This window comes from Hypoxylon trugodes, assembly GCF_022578975.1.
Source record: "Hypoxylon trugodes strain CBS 135444 unplaced genomic scaffold F4822scaffold_3, whole genome shotgun sequence".
NCBI lineage: Eukaryota > Fungi > Ascomycota > Sordariomycetes > Xylariales > Hypoxylaceae > Hypoxylon > Hypoxylon trugodes.
The window spans coordinates 2395194-2407788 of record NW_026250018.1 but is presented as its reverse complement, the minus strand read 5'-3'; the positions used below and the strand labels follow the sequence as shown (position 1 = coordinate 2407788).

Sequence of the window (12595 nt, the reverse complement as noted above, 5' to 3'; positions counted from 1 at the left end):
AGACTATAGAATGGGATAATGCTCATCTACCGATATCCCATGACGCACCTGGCGCATTTTGCGCATACCGACCTACCCGACATATAAGGCTTCATTATGCCCAAATGAGGCCTGGTGCTAGGCCCTTAAGGTAGTGTAACTGTAACTGCCCGACTCTTCATGAGTGACGCGCATCTAATCAAAATAACATATCAATCCATCAGAAGCTACCTATTCTTCTAACTTCATCTCATTTAGAATATGCAGCAGGGCGACAACTTGAGATGAAATTTACCGATACCGAGGGTACAAAATAAGACTGCTACTGTTTCGCATTGATTTAGGCGGCTTCCCAATTGATGGGCAATTTAGTTGAGAAGATTTTCAGACCGCCACCAAACGTGATTCTATGAAAACGCCCCTATCAATGCCTACGATTGGCGATACACGGAACATCAATACCTATTATGAACGCCAGAAGCAAGCCAATTCGCTGCTAGCAACGGCTGCCTACATAAGGTGGAAATTTGTGCAGTAAATTGCGATCATAATTCGCATTGCACGAATACTGGAATAATTTGATCCTTCATTCCAGAACGAATCCATTCCCCAATTATCGAAGGCCTCCCACCAGAAATCCAGCTGGCCTGCCTCCACATAGATTCTAGCTTTAGCATATTATTAGAATATGATCGTCTTACTCTCTCCAGATCGCCTGGTCCCTAAGAATAGTACAGGAATTTTGCCATGTGGCCCTCGGTACTCGTTTGCGTGAGCGAGATTATGGACATGGAGATTGAGTGATGGGGAAGATTCCTAACCATACATCCAGAGACAGTAGGATGATGGGTTACTAACCTGACCCATAGCTAGGTAAATGAAATTGGTCGGCCTGAACGAACGAACGACAGGGCTACTGCCTACTTTGGTATACCTACCTAGGTAGGTAGACCAAGCAAGAAGTTTGGTTTGCTCCGGACCTCTCTCCTTGCTGAAGGATAATGTTGGTCATCCCCGTAGCTTGGTGCCTGTCAATATGCTCGCCTGGTCGAAGGTGGATGAAGGATGCTGATCAAATGCCGGGATTTCCGGGCTCCATGCAAGCCACGAGGGAAAGTGTGACGGAACGCTACAGCATGTAATGATCCTTCATCTTCATCGTTCATCATTCAAACTTATCATCGCTACCGCGGCATCGAACCTCTCCGGGCTGAGACCGCGCCGTAGACTGACCACTACGCTGATGGTGTTGGGGAGTTAGTTGAGCCAAGGGGACTTTAGTTTGGAATGATGTCGTCCTCGGGTAACTGGCTCGCCCACTAACGACGGATCTAGTGTAAGACGAAAAGAGGCTGAGAAGATAGAGATGGAGTTTAAAGATGCTCCGATTTCCGTGTTCCGTGTTCCCAATGCTCTGTATACGCTAATATAATCCAGACTCCATTCGGTTTACGGCGGTGATCTAGTTTGAGTTGCTGCCGTGCTGTGTCGTATGAGAAATATCCATTTCTCTACTAGTCTGCCCGTTAAGAGGCAGCTAAAGGGCAACTTGACACTAGACGAGAGAGCACGGAGCTTCGTCCCTCGGCAATGTTACCATGGACTTTTGTTACCCTGGTTTTTTTGCGGCACATAACGAAGCCAAGAACCCATTTCTATGCTTTGACCTGCAGCCGGGTATCTCGTCTCGTTTCTCCGAATGGCGCAACCACAAAGTCGCGCGATTCGGTTCAGATTTTAATTTTCAAGTGTTTTTTTTTTTCTTTCTTTCTTCGGTCCCTAGCGACAGTTTTTGTTAATTCTTTTTAGGTATATCCTTCGCGAAGGCTTCTAAGGAATTTCCGCTTGTAATTGCACATATACAAGGTATACCATGCGCAGTACTACACGGATAAGGCAGGGGATTCGCAGGTACATACACATGTGCCAAGGTACCCATACGCGTATAAATTAGGTGCAATGTACATTCCCCCATTCCCCATTCCGTCCTCCCATGGGTTGTTTATATTGGATGATAGGGCGGGGGGTGTTATAGCTGTCAGTCTAAATCGTTCAATATCCCCAATCCCCAATCCCGAGTCCAGACCCTACGTACCTAAGCTAGGCCCTTTATTTTTATACATAGTTAAGGTACATTTACCTACCGAACTTGGAAATGATTTCGCCCGTTCGTTAAAGACCTCGCTAAGATCTATCCAGATCGCTTACGGGTTTATTGGCGTGCGGCGCGAACATGCGAATGTCGCCTTTGACTCTTTTCGGTGTATACCTATGTAAGTAGACCAGTTCGGTAGTAGTAAGTAAAATAAGATACAATATACAATATGGATCAATGAATGTCCCTGGTCCTCCACTACAAACAACGTGTCAGACCGAGTGCCGTTCCCGCGCCTACGATCGACCGGGGCAACGTTCTTTTTTTTGACCTTCCTAGCAGGTACATTTGACGTGTTGATCAGGACTGTCTGATGACGCCACAGCTGTAACAGTAAAAGGTGAGGCGACAGGCGTCGAAGGGGGGGTGAGGGGGATATGGGGGTAGGTCTCATACTATGTAGGTACGTATGTACTAGGTAGGTTGTAAGGGTGTAGAGTAAAGCTGAAAAAGCGCATACGACAGACCGACGAATGATGTCTCAGGTGATCCTTCCTTGTGGCTTGCCTATGGGAGACAGAGCCGTTGGGCGAGATCGTCGCACGTGCTGATCGTCCCAACCTGGGTCTTATTAGCTGTCTATTATGCCGGGCCCTTCTTTTTGCAACTTGTCTCAGGTAATACTTCTCCTTCTGCATGGTTCGAGTCCCGAAACCCGGCAGTACTTTGTTGGTGACCAACCCCCGGGTGATTCAGACTTAATCACACACTACTGCTACCTATCACTGCTACTACTTGCACACGCTACGTACGTATACGTACGCCTCTAGGTACCTGTCTATCTCAGGCTTGTTACGAATACGACACAACTTTTGATATTTATTACCATACCTATTATTTCACTATTATTTAATGAATGCCGGACTGGTGACTAATGCCCCTATAGATCGCGCGGGAGATTCATCCAGGAGTCCCTGGTCCTTTCTTACATGGTATTTTTTCTTTTCTGTTCGTCATGCGAGGTTCTTTGAAAATCGTGGGGCACCCCTTGGAAACCCCAAAGTTCTCGGCCACCCGTTCTGGACTCGGCTGCAAGATGAAATTACGTCGGTATTGCTCCTGCAGCTCTACCTACTCTTGGGGGGGGGTGGTGTCTCACGAAAGTGGTGGTGAACCCCCTTTACTTTTTTCTCTTTGTTACAGGCGCTTACTCTTTATTGAAAACACGGTAGTTGTTCTTCAAGGATGAAGGGAGGCGTTTAATACATTGTGAGGCGTAGAATATGTAAAGATCAATATCGTGTAGACCTACCGGCAGTGAAGTACCGAACCTAACGAAACAAAAGTTCCAGGTAGGTAGTCAGGTAGTTTAGGAGGTTCCACGGTACCTTATCTGAAAAGCGTTCCCTCGACCGAGTTGAGTTACCTCGTCCTCTCCACTGTGGCTTATGTGTGGTGCGGAATAGGATAACAGCCTATTTGCCGCCAAATATTACCGGCGTCCAAGAGACCAAAAGAAGAACCGACCGAATATGAAAGGGGGAGTGCAGAACAAGCGGATTTTCTCCAGTTTCTGGTTATCTATGGGACCGGGCGAGGCCTCTTACATGCGTGGCCGGGGCGTCGGATAGTAATCATCATTTTATTACGTGCTTTGAGGAGGTCGGCATTCCACAAAGTGAACGCAACCCCCCTTGAAATTAAGAGCCCACCACAGTTACCACAGTTGTGTACCTAATATATGTAGGTTACTAACAATAACGGGGGCTTCAATATCTTTGATGCTAAATATGTATATGCGATTTCTAATCTTCTCCAACTGCCATTCGATATTGGAGAGTCTAGATCTGATATATTATTTTATTTTATTGTTATTTTTGTCGTTTCTCGTCTCTCTTTAGCTATCGTGTTAGTAGGTAACACCGGGGTTATGTAAAAAAGACGCAACACGAGGTGGAAAAACTTGTTAGTTCATAAGATTTGTTACCTAGCTGTTCGTATATATATGCACAACATTCTAGGTTAGTCAGTCCAGCATGTAGATCCAAGGGGGCCGGGCCGAAGATGCAGAAAATGGTTCTTGCGCCGCACCATTGCCCCATCCTCTTACTCCTGAAAGTAGATGAAGAAAAAAAAGCGGTGTCGGATTAATTTTTGTTTTTTTTTCTATCTTTCCTCTTTTGTCAACGAATCTTTTGGAGGGGTCCTGAAATCCGTGACACATGATCCTATACGGCTGCGCGACACGCGAAGATCTCGTGAGGCTCGATGGTCGTGTGAACCCTTTGCTGACGGCTGCGGATATATTTAATGTACCACGACATCTACTTAGCCCTGTAATGTTGGATGTAATACTGCCGGTATAAGAAGTAATATGCGTAGCCTACCGCCATATTACTCCTTACCAATTTATTTCGTATATTATCGTCATTACCGTTAATACATTGACACTCATTGGAAAGTGTTCCAAAATAAAAACAATAAAAATAAAACAGAATGAAAGATAAACGTCTGACTTAATCGGTAAGATGATGGTGATGGTGATGATGCTGTCTGTGTCTACCCGGTTTGGGGTTGCGGGCGAAAGACGAAAGCCGTTGCCATTCATCATAATACCCGTCTTATTATGTTACATACATACCACAATATGTATTATGTATGAGGTGTAAGGTATGGGTATGATAAGTATGAGGAGGTACTCAACTCACCTGGGCGACTTACACGATACTAAAAATAGATGTGAACCACCGCTGAACAACACCCCCCCGCCGCCTGGTCTCCCGCCTCCCACTTACACCATAGACACATGCAGAGCGGAAATGACCTGTTTTGCAATATCGCGGAATCCATCGCTATTTGGATGAATGCGACAACCGCCCAATACCACGCATCCTGAAGGCGCCACAAGAGCCCCGTGACCGGCACGAAAGGAACCTTAGGATTGTATTTCGATTGTGTTTCGTTAGGGGTTTTGTTCAATGTTGTTTTTCTGTAACGGATGTATTGGTACGGCGTAGCGCAGGTCGCCGTTCATTTAATGATGTTGCTGCTACATGTACATAGCATAGTAGACAGTCGCAGTGGTAATCGCTGTTGGTTGGGTAGTTGTCAGCGGGTACTTACAGATAAAAACGACTGCCGAGGCGGATCGTCAGCAGCAGCTAAGCAACCAGGCAACTAAGCAAATAGGTCCAAATATTTTGTAGGAAATAGATACGATATGCCATGTCATAATGGAACATGTTTTTCCTCCTCTTGTCGCTGGCCTCGGCTTCCGACGGATCATACAATAAACCTGGGGAGACACTTGAAAAATAACAACACAAGCAGTAGAAAGCGTAGAAAGCCAAAGCAAGCAAATCCGACTGATACGTTGCAGCGGCTCCTAACAACAACAACAATGAATATGTAAGGATGTGTAAGCAGGGAGGATTTTTTGGGTTTGGGACCCTGTTGATCCGGTTTATTGGGAAGGCTATTGGTAGAGTATCGGGGTTGGGTCCAGAACAGGCAAGTGAGAAAGGAACAAGGGTATATCCCTGTCTGCTTTCTCGGGTTCGGGTCTCCGGGGCTGCTCCGGTCCGTCGAACACTTCTAAGCTTCTAGAAGTTGACGAATCAAGCTTCTATTGGTCCGAGCTCTCCCTTTTCCCTTTTTTCTTCTTTCTCTTCTTTTTGCTGATTACCGATCTCACCCACTCTTATCTGATTACTTACAGTACTTTGTACAACGTTGGAGTCAAGGTACCCACTGCGTTGTATTGAAGATGGATTTTGTAGCTAGCCTCGCTTATTGCCGTGGTAAAAAAGCTACATCTACATCTTGTTCCTGCTGAGTTTTTTTCTTCGTATTTGTACGAAGCTCTTCGGATATTGCTCACATGCTCGGTGAATTCAAGTTTTCAACTATTGACTAAAGCAATCGATAGTAAGCACCTTGGGCTAAGCGCTTATTTTTTTTTTTTCTTTCTTTTACGTATGACTTTGTATCAGTAGTTACCGATTAAAAGGACATCGGAACGGAACACGGATGATTGACGTTACTTCGGAACCGAGTACCCTACTGCCGAGGTATTTGTCGATTTACTTCCGTAATAGTCGATTTCAGGTACCTGGTTATTTGCCCACTTATTTGTTTGTTTTAATAATATATGACGAAGCACCTGGACGTCTTTTCGTACGTACCCTTTGCTATCAGCTTAAATCGGTCATACCCGTGGGAATCTTGCAATCCATGTAGAAGGTTGTGTTTCCATGTCAATACATTCCCGTACCTACAAGATGTGATAAGAGGTACAGAATAGGTAGTGCCGAATCTAGTATCGGATACTTTGCAGATACCTGACATGCACGGGGCAGTATTGGTAACAAGCAAGGTGCCGCTCGGCAAGCGTCTGCAGCCGCGAAGGATGCTGGAGCTGAGTACGACCCAGCCACATGGCCCTGTCCAACAGCCGATCCTCAATTTTTAACAGGTGGGTTTTATTGCGAACGTCAGAAGATGGCGTCCGTGCAACAGATCCAGGGCACGGATCATAGGTAGGGGGTGGGGGGGAAACGTCTGTCGTAAATGCCGACGAGCGAGCCTTTACCAAGAACGTGCCCCTTTCGACGATTTGCAGTACGTAGCCCTAGCCTAGCCTGCTTTTCTCTTTCTACGCCAATGCGCGCCATTTTTCAGCCCGGCTTTGGGTACATCTCGCCTTTCGCTTACTTTACGTACATAACGTGCTAGCTAGGTACTGTACCTACTTAGGTATGCACCTGCGAGACCCTGTGGAAAGTGGAAGGATTGCCCAGCTGCTTCATCACTTTTTCTCCCGAATGACACTGGCCATTAGCCCCTGAAGGATCCCCAAGGGATACAAGATGTACTGTATCTGTTTGTTGGGAGACGAGAAGAAAGAGAGAAGGACCTCGTTCGGCACTATTTACACCGGACACACAATGGCGATCACAAGATCCGTGTTTGCTTCGGGTACACAAGGCTTGAGCCGCAATTACTGTACCATTGTGTTGTGAAAACACCCGATGGGAATACATGATACGTAACGGCGCCACGCGCTTTTCCCCGTGTAATGTTGGCGTCTATGAGAGGTAACAAATACTAGTTCGGGCTTGCTCAAGGGGTAAGTGGCTTTTCCTTGACAGTTCCGCGGCGGAACCTTGTCTTCACGAGTAGGAAGCAGTGGCCCTTACGTCCGGGGGCGTCGATCGTAGCGTTGTGTGCATTAGAGAAGTTCAAGGCTAGCGAATTCGGCATTGCGGATTACATACCTAGATGCCTAGGCACGCACTGAGCCACGAAACATCATTTCGCTAATCTGTAGGTGCCTTGTTCCACAGGGATGACGCAGTAAAGGAGCTGCACGGGATGATAAGACGTGGCTTGTTGATCTTCGACACTACGTAGATCATTAAGATGGCACTTAGTGCCCACGAAGAGTTTAGACCGTCTTGATCGAGCTGGCCGATTTGAAGAGTCGACGCTAGATGGATTCGTGGTTTGTCCGGTTTCTCAATCACAATGCTAACTTAGATTTGACCACATATCGGGGAAGGATAGTGTCCTGCGAGTATCCATTATCGGGCCATCAAAGGGAAGATCATTCGATTCCTCTCTCGCTTTGCATCCTCCAGTTTACCGAGCGCACGCAAATTGTTGGCATTGCGATAGGTCATATCACGAAATTTTCCCCGTGGGTCGGATTTATCACATGGTCATTGTCGCCGGAGAAGTAGGGCCGAGATGTTGATTGCTTCGACCATGCCGTCGGATCAAGTCGTGAGGATCGTCAGCCTGTAATCCGGCGGATATCTATGTAGGGAGAGGGCGGCATTAATTGTAATAGAACAACAAGCGGCTGTCTCGAGATTGTAAGAAATTGGTGTGCCAGTCAGTTCAGCTTGTGCCCCAGTCTTGCTCAGCCGAGAGCGCCCGTTGGTGGCGATCATGAAGGAAGTGGTCTGTTGACTATTTTACTCCGGCGTAGGCTCATGGGATGGGATCAAGCGAGGCGAAATTCCTAAATTGTTTATGGGGTTTTGATTTATGAGGCTCTCGGCGGGCTATGTGTAAGTACCTGTAGTGCAGCGCTTGCAAATGCGAATACGCCGTACCATAGGCTGACAGCACTGTCAACCCCATGTGCTCGACTGCCATAAAACTCTTAGGTCCAGTACGTAAGTCAGGTAGATAGTCAGATAGTATGGGTTCGGTGGATAGATACCCTTGCATGATAATTTTAGTTTGCGAGTTAGCTGCCGGTGATAGAAAACAATTGCCGGTCGCAGTTGGGTAGGCTCTTGTTCGAGGATACCTAGCCAAGCCTCTGTTATCCTTTTGTTATTGGAGGGGTACTGTCTCTCCACAAGTCATCGGCTTTTGTTTTCCTCCCTGACTGCCTGGCTGGTGGTCCCCGGACAACTTCGGCCGGACTCGCTACCGGCATGTTCAACGATCTGCTAATACCGCCGAACTAATACCCAGAGAAGAGCGAACCCCTTTCGTGCCGCGTCGTTGGGGAGTTTGATATCCGGATGATACGTTTGCAATACCGTTAGCAACCCCCAAGCGGTAGTGGTGTAAAGTAGTGACGCTATGAACCGGTGGCCAACGCCAAAGCAAGGGAAAAAAGCCACCCGTCCTTTCTACAGCGATCATTACATGTGTGGCGGGGCTGGAGTAAAAAAGTACAGCTTCTTTCCCTTTCTAGCTTCAGGCCATTCCCTAGAAGGTTAATATTAGCGAGTTGCGGGTTCGGGGGGTGTTGAAGGGTCAATGGTCGGAATGATGCGAAGGGTTTGAAGAGACGAAGTGGGATACTTTTGCCCAGAGGCCTGGGTCCTTGGGTTTTGGCTTTAGTCCCCTATGAGTAATAAGTCACTACCTAGGTAATATTTTCAAAGCCCGGGGGAAGGGGGAGGGGGGAAGAAGATTCGGACTAGTGCTAGGTGCTAGGTAGTTGTCGTTAAATTGTAGGTACCTTTGACTTTTGGTATGCTTTAGTCTTAGTTATACTTTAGGTATGCATAATAATATGCACGCCTCATAGTACATGGGCGGCTCCTCCCTCTCGGCCGGTAAGATTATTTTTAACACTAAAATAATCGTCGGGTCGCTCCTCCTCTCTTTCCTTCTCCGTCTCCTCTTCCACCCATCTCCACCGTCTCCTCCCTTCTCCTCCCCCTACTCTAAACGAAAGTGCAGCGCGGAAAGATTCGATGATGATGATGTGGAAACCAGTGGGGAATCCGCGCTAGGACGTATTATATCGCCTACTACGAGTTTCCAAAGATGGTCTAGTCGTTCAACTATCCAAGGTTTTTCTCGGTTGTTGATCGTATGAGTCTATCCAACTAACTGGGTAGATGCGAGCTAACATTTAGTCTCCAAGACCTTCAGAGATTCTCTTGGGATATGGGATAACTAGTGTTAATAAGAGCGAGTCTCGACTCTAGTCGTTAATAACGTATACATTAGGCTCTTTTGAGCTTTAGTGCGCGGCTGTAGGCGTCCCGCCTGCAAAAGGTCCATGCAGTCGCGAGGTTTAGCGATGATAGTTTATTCTATTTGCGGTAGATGAAGCCGATACCAGGCCTGCTGGGCACACTAAGTATAACCAAGCGGGCAGTACGGGAGGCTAAATCAGTGTTACTGGGTAGCAATTTAGTGCACCCAGAGCATTGGAATCATACTAAAGTGCTACGTGCCGGCGCATAAGTTTCCTTTCTGTCTTGTTACCAATTAGCCGACCTGGATAGTTAAGTCCAGAGTAGTATAGGGGTAGGCATACCTTAGATACCTTAGATACCCGGGTAGATAGATGTGTAGTATACTATGTTAAGAAGCCGCGTATGTATGTGGTTCCGGAAATTGCCCAGTCCCCTACTATGTAAGTAATGTATCAGCCGTATGTGCATACGCGGTCTGGAACCCGTTCTCCTCGACGTTTAATACCAGCGACTTACTATACGGGATCTTGGCTACTCTATCTTACTGCCGTACATACATTATGCACTCAGGGTATACTTTATTCAATGTAGACGAGATTCAACAATAGCCGATCCCTCCTGTTCTCCTCGCTCGGTATTGCCTAGGGGTTGAAAGAAGTTGTTGTAGGATTCAATTGTCTATCGATATAATTTATTTCTTTGTAACACAAGACAGGAAAGAAGATTTCTCTTGTTGTCCAAAGTACATGTGTACATACCAAATAGAGGTAAAATACATACGTAGACCAAGTAACAGGTAAAACCATAGGTTTACGAATGACGGTTCATTCTTTTGGGATTCCCATTTCAGTACCACTTCACCCCTCGCTTATGCTTCCTAATTACCCCATATACATATAGCACGTTTCACAAGCATGCAGCTTCTGATCATAGGTTGACAAACGCACACTTCGGTAAATCTAGCTAGGTACGAGGGTACATTACCACGGGTAACGGGTACGTACCTCCCTTCTACTTTTATGCTACAAGGGCGTCCCATGGATCTAAGGTACAACACGGCAGGTACCGCTTACACGGGCTACGCCACGGGGATAAGTACCTCCTACCCAGCTACCTTGTCTGCATTTGTCGATCAGCTCCGTCGACTAAAATGTGTACCGGCCCACATGGAATCGACATGGAATCGACATCATGTCTCTTCCCACGGCCAATCCACACAAAAATCCAAATCCAATCCACCACAACCCACGAACTACCAGACGCTACCCCTACATACACGTACATCGTACATACATACAGACGGACGGACATACCAGCATACCTGGCAGCCGTTACAAAACTAGCCTAGCTAGGCCTCCCGGTCTTTTTCTTTGTGCGTGTTACCTAGGTATTAGGTACCCTTTTCCGAATCCATTGCCATACTTGCATGGAATCTACAGGGCCTCGCCTTATGATCTATGATCTCCAAGCAATCCCCCCCTCCTAGGCTCTAGCTCTATCGGCGCAACCCCGTAATGACTTGGAAGTAGTCCCTGACCTCACTTCTTTCCCTTGCCGAGTACATGCTACATACTACTCCGTACATACTACGTAGTATGATGATGTATATGGTGTATGTACCTTCAATGTTGGATGCCTTGGGTACTCTACCCGAGCCGCCTTCCCTAAAGTGTACTCGTCTCTATACTACGATTAAGATTCGGAAGATGTATACTCGGCCTTTTCGCCCGTTGATGAGGTGTACGGGGTTTGACTGGGTTGACTAGGTTGGCTGGGTTAACTGGGTAAGGCACAAGGCACTTAGCATTTGGCACTTGCTGAGTAGTAGCACATAGCACATGGCACTTACCTACTTTACATAGTACTTACCTAGTCTAGGGACGTGCTTTCCGCGAACGCGAGCAAGAATAGGAAACCAACACTATGCCGTTACCATGCTATCATGCCGTTAGAGCCGATACATACCTGCCAATACCTGCCGTCAGGAGTGGGAAAGCATGGCTCTTTCTTGAAATTGTGACCAGGGTAACAAGTTACCGGTTATTCGTACTTGCAGTATGTACTTGCAACTTGCAACTTTCTTGTATTGGGCCATGAGGGTCTAGTCACTTCTTAACTTAATTATTATTATCATTTCATTATTCTTTCCATTATTGTTCTAACTTATTATTCTTTATTATTCCTACATGTACTACAAGTTGTTCCGGCGAGCTTGACCCCGGACTTTTGACCTGTTCAACTCAACTTACCACTTAGTAACAAGCCCACCCTATCTACATCTGCATCTACTTACATACCTATACCTATACCTATACCTATACCTATACCTACATAACCCACCTGCAGTGATCATCTCAAGTTACAAATTACAATACACTTCTTATCGTTTCCCTTCGATATTCCTTCTGGAGTGTCTTGCCTTACCTGACATTGTCTCGTCTCGTCTGTCCTTCTCGAATCATATTGCCCCATCGACACGTTCAATATTACTTACTGTACCTGTCTGTACATCCACTACACCCCATTACCTCACTTAAGCTGAGGTACTTATTTCGAGACGCCGCTCAAACTTACGGGAAACTCATCCATCGTACATTGGCTAAACTCGACCGTCACACGAACAGTGACCCTCTTTCTACCTCTTCGCCTGTCAGCGCTTAGATCTGACAATATTTTGCCTCTGTGGACTGGCTGTCAACACGTAGACTGCTTTTTTAACATTCTCCAGTAACTTAATAATCGGCTGGAAACCCAGCTGCATTGGACAGCAGCACGCGGAATCACAACAGCCAATTATCCGGTGATCTAGCCACTCGCACGATTCGGCTCGACGACTTACAGCTTGGAGGGTGTATGTGTGTGCGTACTTAGTTATTCGCTGCGCCGCCGAAGGACCTTTATCCGGCAGATACCCAAACCACAACAACTACTAACTCAACGCATATTCTTCTTGCCAACGCTGGTTCCCCTTCTGCATTGCACAGATCTTTCTTGAAAATCCCCAACTAGTTGCTCTGCACTAGATTGATATGTTATAAGGAATTTTTCGATCTTGCATTCAATCTCA

General features: G+C 46.5%; 1 protein-coding gene across 1 annotated transcript; it reads left to right on the top strand.

Annotated features, from left to right (window-relative positions):
- The first annotated feature begins 9059 nt into the window (after positions 1 to 9059).
- Positions 9060 to 9691, top strand: F4822DRAFT_177918 (uncharacterized protein). Its single transcript, XM_051453373.1, has 2 exons — positions 9060 to 9416; positions 9479 to 9691. The coding sequence occupies exons 1-2, from the start codon at positions 9132 to 9134 to the stop codon at positions 9500 to 9502; spliced, it is 309 nt and encodes a 102-aa protein (XP_051316988.1). The 5' UTR covers positions 9060 to 9131; the 3' UTR covers positions 9503 to 9691.
- Positions 9692 to 12595: the final 2904 nt, after the last annotated feature.

Excerpts from the sequence above, each read along its gene's own strand:
- F4822DRAFT_177918 (XM_051453373.1), top strand. The coding sequence starts at position 9,132 with ATGGGCGGCTCCTCCCTCTCGGCCGGTAAGATTATTTTTAACACTAAA. Across the intron at positions 9,417-9,478 it reads GTTTTTCTCGGTTGTTGATC|AGATTCTCTTGGGATATGGG; the intron begins GTATGAGTCTAT and ends CAAGACCTTCAG.